We start from the raw sequence: 14,993 nt of genomic DNA, 5'->3' as shown, positions 1-14,993 counted from the left end.
TAACTGAAAATTACAGACATAGGAATGTTTTAACTAATAGTAGAAGTTGCAACATGAAAAGACGCTTCAATCAATTGCAATACAATACAATGCAAAATATCACACTTGGAGGAGTTACAAAGGTCTGTGTGTGCATGGTTCAACAGAAATATCAGTAGATGCCTACTTGAACACTCAATGAAAGGATTAAAAGATGTAGAAATATGTACTTTGGTTTCTGCTAAAGGTTAGGCTATTCTGCCTCTACGTCAAATGACCTTTTCTCAAGCATAAGTGGATGCATCACACAACACTAGGCCAATCTGGTTTACACAGAGGGATCGGTGCACCATCACACTGTGGAAACAGACCCAAAGAGACATCAAGAGACGACCACCAAATAATTTTGATTAAGGGCATGAACCTAATTAATCAACTTTAAGTATTCTAAACTGATTTGCTTGGATTAAAACAAACAAAATTTACCACGTCTTTGATCTCAGCTCTTCCCCCTTTGATGCAGTTCTGTTGGTGTTCAAAAACTCATTGGTGAGAAAGCAAGGGTAGGGGTAATGCCTAGCCATTTAGTTTTTTTCTCTTTCCAATGTCTAAGTTCAGATCATAGAACACAGAAACAAGGGGACAGTCACTCAGTAGTCAGATGGAATTGGAAGACATATGTAGAGATCGCAGCCGATTGCAAATATAATAGGATAATATTAGTGGGAGATTTTAAAACTTTCTTAATATCAACCGGGCCAACTAAACAGGCTTGGATGGAGTGGAATTTGTGAAACCTATCTAAGAGATCTTCCTTTATCAATATATAGAGGGACTTACTAGAGTGGGTGTGACACTGAAACTCCTCCTGAGGAACAAGGTAGGGCAACTGCTGGAAATGTCTGTCAGTGAGCATTTTTAGGTTCAGTGACCACAATTCCATTAATATTAAAAGTTATAGAGGAGGACAGCACCACTTCACAGGTTAAGGATCTGAACTTTAAAGCCAAGGGCAGGAACTTGCAGAGGTTGATTGGACAACACCATTTGTAGGGAAAGGACTATCTGTCAAAAGGGAGGCCTTTAAAAGAGACATGTCGAGAGTTCAGGGCATGCATGTTCTTGCAAGGGTGAAAACAAGGAAGGGAGATTTCAGAACCTTAGCTTGACGAGAGATAGAGGCTCTGGTTAGGAAAGAGGATGTATACACTACACACAAGCAACTGGGAACTTGTGAGTATCTTAATGATTACATGAACTGCAGGAGTGCACTTAAGAGACAGGTTAGGAGGGCAAAATGAAGATATGATAAGGATCTGGCAGGCAAGGTGAAGCAAAAATCACAAGAGAATCTATAGATATATTAAGAGAGACTAGGGAGAGAATAGGTTAAAGATTAATATGAGAGAGAATTTCAGGATGTATATTGTATACATTTCTTCGACATTAAATGTACCTATTGGCCGATTGTGTGTGGAACACAAGGAAATGAAAAGATCGTCTGTGAATATATCTCTGCAGTTTTTACTATAGAGAAAATGATGGATCAAAGGAAATAGAGAAATGAGTAGAAATGTCTTGGACCACACATTAATTAGCAAGGAAAAGGTGCTTAAAACCTTATAAAGTACATCTATGTGATAAACCTCCAGGGCCTGACCTGCTTTATTCTTGGACCTTTTTCTTCATCTCTAGTTTTGGGTAAGGTTCCAAAGGACAGATAATCAGTTAATGTGGTACCATGGTTTTAAAAAAGTATATCAAAAGCAAGCCAGAAAAGTACAAGCCATTGAGTCTACTTTGTCACATAGTGTGAGCAGAATTATCTGCAACTTAATGTGGAAAAGACTAAGGAGCTGGTGGTAGACCTGAGGAGAGCTAAGGTACCGGTGACCCCTGTTTCCATCCAGGGGGTCAATGTGGACATGGTGGAGGATTACAGATACCTAGGGATACGAATTGATAATAAACTGGACTGGTCCAAGAACACTAAGGCTGTCTACAAGAAAGGTCAGAGCCGTCTCTATTTCCTGAGGAGACTGAGATCCTTTAACATCTGCCGGAAGATGCTGAGGATGTTCTACAAGTCTGTGGTGGCCAGTGCGATCATGTTTGCTGTTGTGTGCTGGGGCAGCAGGCTGAGGGTAGCAGACACCAACGGAACCAACAAACTCATTCATAAGGCCAGTGATGTTGTGGGGATGGAACTGGACCCTGACGGTGGTGTCTGAAAAGAGGATGCTGTCCAAGTTGCATGCCATCTTGGATAAAGTCTCCCATCCACTACATAATGTACTGGTTGGGCACAGGAGTACGTTCAGCCAGAGACTCATTCCACCGAGATGCAACACACAGCGTCATAGGAAGTCATCCCTGCCTGTGGCCATCAAACTTTACAACTCCTCCCTTGGAGGATCAGACACTCTGAGCCAATAGGCTGGTCCTGGACTTATTTCCTGGCATAATTTACATATTACTATTTAACTATTTATGGTTTTATTACTGTTTAATTATTTATGGCGCAACTGTAACGAAAACCAATTTCCCCCGGGATTAATAAAGTATGACTATGACTAATGGCGGTGGGTAAATTGCTGGAGGGGATACTGAGGGACAAATTCTACAAACATTTGAAGAGGTGGGGTCTGATTCTGGGTAGTCAGTGCAGCCTTGTGCATGGGAAATAGTGTTTGACAAATATCTTTGAATTCTTGGTTATCTTCTTGAAGAGGGTAGATGAGAGTAGGGTAATTGATGTTATCTATATGGACTTTAGCAAGTCCTTTGATAAAGTCCTCATGGCAGGCTAGCATCGATGATTAGATCCTTATGGGATCCAAGAGGAGATTGCAGATTGGATTCCTAATTGGCTCAGTGGCAGGAAACAGAATGATGGTTGAGGGTTGTTTCTTGGACAGGACGATTGTGTCCAGGAGTGTGCCACAGGGGCTAGTGCTGGGATTTTGTGGTTTGAAATTTATAAACAATTTGGATGTTAATGCGAATGTTTAGCAAGTTGGTGAATGATACTAAAACAGGTGGTGTTGGAGGTTATGTGAAGTGATGAAAAACTACAGGAGGATCTTGATCAGCTTGGTATGTAGGGTGAGGACTGGTAAATTGGTTTCAACCCAGATAAATCTGAGACTATTATTTAAATGGGGAAAGAATTCAAAGTTCTGAAATGCATTGGGACTTGGGAGTCCTCATACAGGATACCTTTAAGGTTAACCTCCAGGTTGAGTCGGTGGTGAAGAAGGCGAATGCAATGTTGGCATTCATTTCTAGAGGAATAGAGTATAGGAGCAGGGATGTGAAGTTGAGGCTCTATAAGACGCTGGTGAGACCTCACTTGTGTGGTGAGATCTACTGTGGGCAGTTTTGGTCTCCTTATTTAAGAAAGGATGTGCTGACGTTGGAGAGGGTACAGAGAAGATTCACTAGAATGATTCCGGGAATAAGAGGGTTAACATATCAGGAACATTTGTCCGTTCTTGGGCTGTATTCCTTGGAGTTTAGAAGAATGAGGGGAGACTTCATAGAAACATTTCGAATGTTGAAAGGCATGGACAGAGTGGATGTGGCAAAGCTGTTTCCCATGATGGGGGAGTCTAGTACGAGAAGGCATGACTTAAGGATTGAAGGGCGCCACATTCAGAACAGAAATGCGAAGAAATTTTTTTAGTCAGAGGGTGGTGTATCTATGGAATTTGTTGCCACGGGCAGCAGTGGAGACCAAGTCATTGGGTGTATTTAAGACAGAGATTGATAGGTATCTGAGTAGTCAGGGCATCAAAGGTTATGGTGAGAAGGCGGGGGAGTGGGACTAAATGGGAGAATGGATCAGCTCATGATAAAATGACGGAGCAGACTCGATGGACCGAATGGCCGACTTCTGCTCCTTTGTCTTATGGTCTTATTGCATTTTGGGAGATTAAATCTATGTACAAATTTTACAGTAAATTGTAGTGCCCTGGGGACAATGTTCCCTCTAAGGTGTGTGCGTATGCTCATGCACATCTTTTGCTACGAGCGCGAAACAGAATTTAAACTGCGCTCAAAAGATTGTCATCTTCTACCTCGTTGGCATGTTAAGTACATTTCATAATCATACAGAACCAAGTTCCCTTTTCCGTTTTCTGATGCAGACAGTATTGACAATGTGGAGTTTGCAATGACTTATCTGCAGATTTTAGAAGTGGCTTACTTATACTGTTTCTATTGAAGAAATTATTCAATGTGCACATGTTGTTGTCATTGGACAAACAATTGCAAGTACAAGATTTTTGTGCACACAGGTCATTACAAATGAGAAGAAACATTGCCTTTGGAGTGTTTTGGAACAGACAGATGACTGCACTGGTAGATCCAGTTCAAACCGAATCATCAAGTTCAAACACTGGTTGGTCTCATCAACGATGACAAAGAGATGGCATACAGAGAGGAGTTAAAGCGGCTGGTAGAATAGTGTAAGCATAACTTGAATCTCAATGTGGACAAGACCAAAGAGACGACCTTAGGAAGATGCTGGTTGACTACTGCTCACAGCACATATGTAGCTCATCCATGGAGAGAACTGGGAGCACCAAGTTTCTGGGAGTGCCATAACAGACAATCTCACATGGTCCCTTAGCACCACCTCTTTAGTCAAGGAAGTACAGCAGTGTCTCCACTGCCTGATGAGATTGAAACAAATGAGGCTCCTCTGCCTCCCATCCTAAACAATTTTTACAGGAGCACCATCGAGACTGCCCTGACCAAGTGCATCAGTCACGCGCCAGTTTCATTTGTTCTGGCATGGGAATTTAAGGCAAATGACTGCAAGTCCCTACAGAGGATTGCAGGACAACTGAGAGGAGCATTAGGGTCTTTCTTCTATCCAGAGATATTTATCAGGACCCTTAGCATGAGCAATGATCCTTCCAATCCACACCCCCCGCCCCCCCCAACCATCAGGCAGGAGATACCGTAGCATTACAACAAAAACTGTTCCAATGGGACCTCCGGACCATTGCTTTGGTTGGCAGTAAACATGCGTATGGGTGAGTGACAATAAACTTGAACATGACTAGGAGTGCAAGTACAGTTTGCTGAAAACAGTGTCAGTGTCACAGGTAAATAGGGTAGTGAAGGTGGCGACTGCCCTTCAGAAACCCACTACCCGCTGCTGTTTGGCACACTGGCTTTCATTAATCAGAACAGTGAGTATAGGGGAAGTTAGGTTGCTGTTCTACAAGACATTGGTGAGACCATACTCACCATTCTGTACATCTTTTCTCACCTTGTTACAGGAAAGATGCTATCAAATTAAAAAGTGCAGAAAAGAATTACCAGAATGTGAGTTGCAAGGAGAAATTGTACTGAGTGGAGTGCAGCCTAGGACTACATTCCCTGAAATGTCGGGAATTGCGGAGTGACCTGATCGTGAGGGGCATATACAGGGTGAAAGCACAGTCTCCCCGCCCCCCACCGCACAAGGAACTAGAAACAAGACGGAGTAAGTACAAAATCAGAAGCAAGAGATTTAAAAAGAGACATCGGGGGCAGCTTCTTCATGCAAAGCGTGGTGCATTCTTTGAATGAGTTGCTGATGGTTGAGGCTGGCACATTAGCAACATTTAAAAGTCATCTAGATAGGAGTTTAGAGAGCTATAGACCAAAGCAGGTTGAAGGGACCAGGTCGCTGGGCAACCCCAGTGCCATTGACAAGTTGGGCACAAAGGTCAGTTTCCATGCTCTCTGATTCTACAGCTCTGTAACAAATGGATTAATCACCAATTTCAGAAGAAATTTCCAGTTCCATACTAAGGTGACAAGTTATTAGAGATTGTTGAATTTCTCTGAGGCTACAATATGCTCAGATGGAAAACGTGATGTTGCTCTTCCAAGTTTTAGTCTGGCCTCATTAGCAAAGTATGAGAGGCCACAGGCAGATGGGCTAAAGACAAATAGGATAAAGTCTGAGAAGAGTCACCTCTACAAACTGAACACAGTCAGCAATTGACTTTGCCAATGTAGAGGAGACTGCACAGCAAGAATCATCTAAACCAGGAGTTCTCAACCTTTTTTATTCCATGAAGCAATACCATTAAGCAAGGGGTCTGTGGACCCTAGATCAGAACCCCTGATCTAAACTGTAACTTACAATGCTCAATGTCAGTCTGTGCCACTCAAAGGTGGTACTCTGTGACAATTGCACAAGTAGTCAATCTGAAGGATAATACTGTGGAAGTTGCAGCTCAGTAAGAGTTAAGATAATGTCCAGGCATGATAGAATGCAGTCACCCAGCTATGAAAGGTCCTCAAAGAACATAGCTTCCCCTTCCATTGATGGGGACAGAGGCCACTTGGCATAACAAGGCAGGATAATGATGCAATCAAAAGATTCTAGGATGACACTTAGTAGCTCTGAATTATTATTGACCTTTCGTGGGTAGATTATATTGGCGATTAATACCAGTGTGATCATGTAAATAAGGAATTTGAACATACTTAAGGCTACCAATTTGTCAATACCTGCATCCAGCTAGTCAATTCTATATAAAAATGGCATTTCGTTGTTCAAACTTCAAAACAGTGTGGTGACAGGGGCCATGCTGTTCTCCTAGCGCACAAATAAATAAAGTGTGATTGAGGAATGATCGAGTTTTCAGAGTCCAGTTAATTGGCGACAACAATGTATCAATGTTGACTATAGGATTCAACATTTTCAAAATGTGTGGACTTCTGTGGAGGAGCTGCATAGTATCAAATGGCAGACTCACTGGACGTGTATTCAGAAGGTAACAGGGTCAGATAGCTGTGCAGATCAATGCCAGGAGTTAATTCTCAAGGGCCTGGCTATCGGGTGATAAGTTGTTTAAAAAACCCAAATGTGGTCATGACTGCTTGCATTGCCAGATCTCCCAACACTCATGTTGACACTGTTAAATTTACTGTAACTCATCACTGATTTGGCAAATATCTCCACTCAAAGCTTCTGAGATTCATGATTCACATCGCACTTTTACTTTAACCAGGAAACCTGCAAACATCACCCAAATTAATCATACAGCATTTAACCACAGATATATCAGTTTCTTACTGGATCAGTGGTCAAATCATTGGCAGAACGATAATTTTATATCACTATTTCAAGAGGGTTGAAAAGATCAACCCAGTAATAAAAGCCAAGTGAATTTAACAATTGTTACGCTGTCAGCATGGAAAAAAGAACTCCCTCCTGCTGATGAATGCTCAAAAAAAAATGGCAGGCTGATGTCAAATCAATATTGCACAATGAATGACATCATTCTGATACAGACTTACTGGTGCTTGCAGAAATATGTGAATGTTACAGTTATTATTACCCAATAGCTTATTTTTGCTTGCAAAACAGTTATAACTATAATTATAACTAGAAAACAAGTCAGAAAATGAAGCCTACATTCAACTTACTTACCCTGCCTTTGGAAGGTGTTGTGTAATTTCCACTTGGTGTTGAGCAACAACTTTAGATGTCTCAGGATCAAAGACCTGTGAAATAGTTGTTCAATACTATCAGTTTCTTCAAATACTCAGTCAGTAAAACATAAACGTTGATTTTCAAAGGTACAACTGCATCCATATGCTATGAAGTTACACGATGCTAACCACAGGCACAGCAGGAACCAGCACAAGTGAACTGGAACAGAATAATGCATCAGCAGCTTCATATTTCAATAAATCCAATACTTAAGTACATCTGATAACTTTTCCAAAAATGTAACTACCCATCAAGGGGGCAAGTATTGCCAGAAAACTACATGTGCTTGACTCAATCTGGTCCCCATGTTATTCCAACAGCCTTACAAACCCAATTGTCCTAAAATTTGCATCTTGGGGTTTGGAATTGTCATGTTGATGCTTCTTAATGCCAGCTCAAAACCTACAGGTGCAAGAAAAAGTTTGTGAAACCATTTGCAATTACCTGGTTTTGTGCATTAATTACTCATAATGTGATCTGATCTTCACCCAAGTCACAATAATAGGCAAACACAATCTGCCTAAACAAAGAGCAAGGTGTCTGGTGTTGAACAACTCTCTCTCTCTCTTTTCAAAAGCATAGTTCATAGGGGTAATTCAGGGCCCCCACCCCACCGTCACACATAGCAATGTGCATTTCTGCCAAAAAGTTCAACTTTTGTCTCATCTGTCCACAGAACATTGTCCCAGAAGTGTTACAGAACATCCATGTGATCTTTTGCAAACTAACTTGAGACATGTAGCAACGTTTTATTATTTTGAGAGCAGCGGTTTCCTCCTTGGTCTCCTTCCATGAACACGTGTTTTTCTTATAGTGGAACACATGAACAGAGACTTCAAGCAAGTTCTAGAGATTTCTGCAGGTCTTTTGCTGTTACCCTTGGGTTCTATTTCCCCTCCTTCAGCATTGCACATACTTGGTATTGTCACCAAACAATTGGTACTAGAACGTACAATCATCACAGCGATATTTGATTCTGCGCTTCACACTCCCTGGATTACAAATATTAAAAATTTAAAATAGTTAAAATTAGTAAATATTAAAAATTTAAATTATAAATCATAAATAGAAAATAGAAAAATGGGAAGTAAGATAGTGCAAAAAAACCGAGAGGCAGGTCTGAATATTTGGAGGGTACGGCCCAGATCCGGGTCAGGATCCATTCAGCAGTCTTACCACTTTATGTTCTTGGTGTGATCTTTGCAGGACTCCGAGGGAAGAGTAGCAAATATACTGAATTTCCTCCATTTGTAGACAATTTCTCCTACTGTGGACTGAGGAACACCCAGGAATTTAGAAATGCTATTGTAGCCTTTTCTAGCTTGTTGCTTCTCTACAATTCTTCCAAGGTCCTCTGAAAGTTGTTTTGATTGACATATGGTGCACAAGAACAGATCTTTCTAGAGAAGAGTGGGATCGGACAGTAACCTGTCTTTTTTAAAAAAAAATATGCATAGGGCAATTGGGAACTCCCGACTCCTAATAGCTTTCATGGAAGGCCTTACCCCAAAGGTTCACATACTTCTCCGACACCTCAAACAATTCTAGTTGATTGACTGGCTACTGTAAATTATGACAGTGTGCAGATAAGCTGCAGTCCAAAGGCATCTGATGGAGATGCAAACAGAAAAGTTACAATGCGTCAGGAAAGTAAGGGCATTGGGAACTGCAATCCTTGCTCTGCTGAAAACTAGCATGGGCCCAACTACAGAGGATAACTACACTCATGCAATTTCTGGTGTTCCCACAATCAATGATCTCACTTTAAGAACCATATTGTTTTTTTTCCATGTTCTCGTTATTTATTACTATTTATATGCATTTGCAGTTTGTTGCCTTCTACACTCTTGCTCTTTCATTGATCGTGTTTAGAGTTACAACTCTAAGGATTTGCTGAGTGTGCCCACCGGAAAAAGAATCTCTGGGTTGTACGTACTGACATGCATGTACTCCGATAATAACTTTTACTTTCAACTTTGAAAGGAATGTCTTTATAGATTTTTAAAGGCACACAAGGAGGTTTTACATTAAATTCTACTGATAAAATAATGGCCATGATTTGACGTTCAGAGTAGATAAGACAAAAGTATGACAGGTCCCATGGGCCGGACACCTGTACCTTGGGGTCTTAAAAAGAATGGATGCAAAGGTGTGGGAACACTGGTTTAAACCAACCAATATTCTGGAGAGACCTAAAGGACCGGAATAACACAGATGTGATATCACTATTCAAGAGGAGGGGAGGGGGGAGAAAGACACAATGAAATTCCTTTACGTTTTATGAACTTTTTCCTCGTTGTGTTTAATCCAGCTGTGCATGGGAGCATTTCAGTTACTGCGTGGCCACGTATCCCCGCAACTTAAGAGGGAAAATAGCCTCTTGATTATTTTCTACCCTGATATCCATCAATTCCCTCCCAAATATATTCAGTGACTTGGCACCCATAGCCTTCACTTAAGGATGGATGCCAATCTTCAGACAATCCAAGGCATTCCACACAAAATCAAGAAGCAGATGAACAAACTGGACACACCCCAGATGCACTGGAGAAATAGACTCATTTTTGGTCAAGTTGCTCCAGTACAGATGCAGCTCAAGCGTCTACCAAACAAATGGAGACAATACTGCCCACTCTGTCCTGCTTAAAACAAAACAAACCAAATTCAATTATTAGTCTTGAAGCAGAGATTTCTCCTCACATTAATCCAGAATGATTGATCCATTATCTGGTGTCTGTTATTCTATGGTGGACTGCTGAGCTCAAGGACTCAATCTTTCAACTTACTTCATGTCAGTCTTTTGATGAATTCGTCCATGATATTACTTCTCAGTCTGCTGAACACAAGATTTTAGGCCCACCCTAATCGATTTCCCCTCAGTGAACAGCTCTCTCAACCCATGAATCAATACAGTGAACCAATGTGACATCAAGGTTAATGAGTACAACCTTGTGCAATGAGACCAAGATGCATATAACATTCCAGATCAAGTTTCAATGTCCTATATAACTCATCTCGTCACGTACTTCAGCCTCCTTACCAAGTTCCTTGTCATTTACCATTTATGATGTGTACAGAAGTCACAGCTCTTCTACCCCAAAAAAAATAACTCAAAGTATTCTAGTTTTATTAAAAGCAGAAAATTTTATGTTTGCTCATTTCACACTCCATTGCATCTAGTTTATAATATCTTTCCATTCTACATATCATTCTTGTATCTTATTGTTCCATCTATTTTTGACTCAGCAACAAATCTGGGTACATAACAGTCAATCCTCCATGGTGTGCATTGATATAGACTGAAAATACCCCTTTTTCACACTGCTAACTCTCAAAAATTCAGAGCTTTTTTTAAAAAATATAGTTCAAGTTATTTATATTAAAATATGCAGGAGGTTCCAAAATAAAGTCATAGTCATTACTATTTAGTCCTATGCGTGTGTGTACACTCATACATATACACATATTAAAGTTTATTCAAGTCTGTCACGAGCCTTGTGGCTCATCAGGCCGGTGCTTATGCTGGTTTCCGTGGCGTGAAGCGACTGAGAGTACGAGACTCCCTCCCCCGGATAGGACGCCAATCTATTGTGAGGTTAACCCCCAGCATTTTTGCCGGTACCCATTCTCAGCTGGGTAGACTGGAGCATTGCGTGGTTGCTCAAGGACACACATGCTGCCTCGGCCAAGGCTCGAACTCACGACCTTCAGATCGCTAGTCCAACACCCTAACCACTTGGCCACACACCACACATATACATGAATAAAAATAAAAAAACTTTTGCATAGCACTCTATACTTCACCTCCATTTCTGTATTGTATGGTTGTTTTCACTACTTCCCTTAGTTCATTTGGCATTCATACTACTTACACTTTTGCTTAGGTCCACAATTCTATTCTGTAGTACTTCTGAAAAAGCTTTATAGAAGCCACAGGAACATTAGTTGTTGAATTTCAAAAGACTTCCAAAGTAAAATTTGACCACCAAGCCAGAAGCTACACAAGTCAGTTTTGGATCAGTTTTGAAGTACATTATGACAAAAATATTTCTGCTTCTAAGTTTTTTTGGAATGGAATGCTGCTCGTTATGAGCATACTGATCTTGAACTGCCCAACTATCCTAATCCCATTTAGGAGAATTTGACTTAGTCTTGGAGGCTTTGTCAACTTAAAATTTTCATCTCAATTTATTAGCCCTCTTTGGATCAAACAAAAGCTACAGTAAGTTGTAAAATCAGTCAGCTCAATCCTGGGTACTAGCCTTCCTAGTATCCAAGGCATCACCAAAATGTGGTGCCTTAGAAAAGCGGCGTCCATAGTTAAGGACACTCATCACCCAGATCATTCCCTCTTCTCATTGTTACCATCAGGAAGGAGGTACAGAAGCCTGATTCAGGAATAGCTTGTTCCCCTCTGCCATCCAATTCCTAAATGGACATTGAACCTGTGAACACAACCTCACTTTTCTATTATTTGCTTTTGCACTATTTTAAATGTAACTATTTAATATACATATATACTTGCTATATTTGATTTAATTATTTTCCTATATTATGTATTGCATTGTACTGCCCCAGTGAGTTAACAAATTTCACAACATATGCTGGTGATATTAAACCCAATTTTGATTCCTCAGATTCCCTTGCTTCAAGGAGAACAAGCATTGTCTATCAAGCATACCCACAAAACTGAAATGCTCCATCTTAGGCAATAAGATGCCAGAGATATACAAGTCTTAATCTGATTCCTAGACCAGCTATCAGTTGTGGCAGGGCTTGCATGCTATTACAGGCTACAAAATAAAGGTCAGGCAGCATTGCAACAAAAGCACCTCACTTCCTGATGAGCTTAATACATTCTATGCATTTTTCAGAATAGAAGGGGGTTGATATGTCACGATCCACCCAAGAGCCTCCAATGCATCTGCACCCATGTTGCAGTTTTCTGGAAAGTGAAACTGCAGAATGTATCTGGCCCAATGGTGTCCCAGGTGATATCCTTAGGTCCTGCACAGATCAGCTGGCAGGGGTATTTGTAGACATTTTTAACCTCTCCCTGCTTCTATCAGAGTTTCCCACCTGCATTAAAATGGACACTATCATTCTTGCACCCAAGAAAAACAAGACAAGGCGCCTTAATGACTTCTGTCCGGTAGCTCTGACATCCACCATCATGAAGAGCTTCAAGTCATAACATGCATTAACTTCAGCTTCCTAGCCTACCTTGACCCACTGCAATTCGCCTATTGCCGAAAATTACACAGGAGAGGTAGTAATGGGGAAATAAAAATGGCAGATGAACTGAATAAGCATTTTGCTTCAGGCCTCTCTGTGGAAGACACCAGAGGCAAGCCAGGAATCCGACAGCGTCGGGGGCAGGAGTGAGTGTAGTTGTTATACAAGAGCTTAGAAAGCCAAAAGGTCTGAAGGTAGATCAGTCACTCGAACTAGATGGATTACACTGTAGAGTTCTGAAAGAGGTAGGTGAAGAGATTGTGGAGGCATCAGTGGTGATCCTTCAAGAATCACTTGATTCTGGAAGACTGGAAAATTGAATGGCTTCCTAGTACAAGGTAGATTGTGAGCTCAAGAGTCTTTCTTGTTATGACCTTGCACCTCATTATCTTTTTGCACTGCACAGTCTCTGTAGCCAGTATACTTTATGGTGCATTGTTATAGTTTTACCTTTTTCTACCTTAATGCAGTTGTAAGAAATTGATCCAATTGAATAGTATGCAAGATAAGCTTTCCACAGTACTTCGGTACATGTGACAATGATAAACCAATTCCAACATCCTAGTGAACCTCCTCTACACTCCAGCATAACCATGTCCCTTCAAAGGTGTGGCAACCTGAACTTGTGTGCAGTACTCCAGCTGTGGCTTAAGCAATACTTGGTAAAAGATTTACCTTAACTTCCATGCTCTGATATCCTATATCCTGAAAAACGAAAGGTCAATGCCTTTGTCTTCATCACATTATCTGTGCTGCCATCTTTAACATGTATACAGATTTGTCTGTTCTTCAATACTCTCCATTGTGACTGTCTTATCTTTCATAGACCTCCCAAAATACATTATCTCACACTTAGGATTCTGTCTACAACTGTTCTGCTCACATTACTAAATGATTAATACCTATAACCTAACTCTATCTTTACTGTAAACACCATCACTGCTTTCGTATCACCTGCAAGCTTAATAATGATACCCCATATTCAAATTGGAAAAAATAACGCTCACATATGGGCAACAAAGGATCCTACACTGAGCCGGTGGTACATCACTGGTCACAAGCTTCTAATTCCAGGCCTCCTATCGCCAAGCCAGTTTGAATCTAATTTGCCACCTTGCCTTCGATCACATGGAAACTCAAAAAAGTCAGAGCCCATGCAGGATCTTTTCAAAATCTGTTTACTATTTGCATATTTGAAAAATGTTTGGACATTTTATGCCTGTTTATACGAATACACTCTCTTCTTGGACACCCGTTTCCAAATATCCTTCTGACCACCCACTCCACTCTGACACACTCAGTTATCCCGACTTAAAATCCTACAACCAACCTGTCTTAGACCCACCATTTTCCTTCACACGTGAAGAAAGGCAAACAACAAGCAATCAGTAGCACTCAACTGAACTGTCCAGCTATTGTCCAAGAGCTGAATAGGTTGCTGTCATGCTGCACAATGACAGATTAGCACTGTCAGAGTCTTAGAGCAATACTGCTCAGATACAGGTCCTTCAGCCAAACCAGTCCACGTTGACCATGGTGCCCACTCAGCTAGTCCCAATTTCCTGCATTCAGCCCATATCCCTCGATACCCTACACCCCCATGTACCTACCAAGAGCTTCTAAGTGATATTGTCTCTTTCTCAACCGCTTCCTCTGGCATCTCATTCTATATATACACCACCCTTTGTGTGTAAAAAGTTGCCGCTTTGAATCCCTTCTAAATCTTTTCCCTCTCACCTTAAAACTGCGCCCCCTAGTTTTGTACTCTTCTTATCCTGGAGAAAAGACTTGCCATCCTTCTCATCTATGCCTCTCAATTTTAAACAGTTTGGTAAAATTACTCCTTATTCTCCAACATTCCAAGGAGTAAAGACCTCACCTGGCCAACCTCTCTCTATATCTCAGGTCCTGTAATCCTGGCAACAACCTCAAATCTTTTCTGCACTTCCATCCCCACAATCCCTCTCAGCACAGATGCACCACAAGGCTGTGTGCTCAGCCCCCTGCTCTACTTGCTCCATTGAGGCTAACTACAGCTCCAATGCCATTTCTAAATTTGCTAACACACCAACAAATCTGGTTGTATGGAGCCACAATAACAACCTCTCACTCAATGTCAGCAAGAGCAAGGAAATGATTATTGACTGGAGGTCCATCAGCCAGTCGTTATCAGGGGAATCAGAGGTGGAGAGAGTGAGCAACTTTAAATTCCTCCGTGTTATCTTTTCAGAGGATCTGTCCTGGGTGCAGCAGCAAGTGCCATTACGAAGAAAAT

At 41.1% G+C, this 14,993-nt stretch overlaps 1 protein-coding gene across 1 annotated transcript in view; it reads right to left on the bottom strand.

Annotated features, from left to right (window-relative positions):
• Positions 1-14,993, bottom strand: part of LOC140199072 (glycerol kinase) — a 114,343-nt gene that overhangs the window by 97,623 nt on the left and 1,727 nt on the right. The window contains exon 2 of the mRNA XM_072260539.1: positions 7,421-7,494. Within this exon, the coding sequence (XP_072116640.1) occupies positions 7,421-7,494 (74 nt within the window). The remainder of the gene's footprint in view (positions 1-7,420; positions 7,495-14,993) is intronic.

Source organism: Mobula birostris, chromosome 6, assembly GCF_030028105.1.
Source record: "Mobula birostris isolate sMobBir1 chromosome 6, sMobBir1.hap1, whole genome shotgun sequence".
Classification (NCBI taxonomy): domain Eukaryota; kingdom Metazoa; phylum Chordata; class Chondrichthyes; order Myliobatiformes; family Myliobatidae; genus Mobula; species Mobula birostris.
Note: the sequence above shows the minus strand (reverse complement) of the source record. Positions and strands in the feature narration are given on the sequence as shown.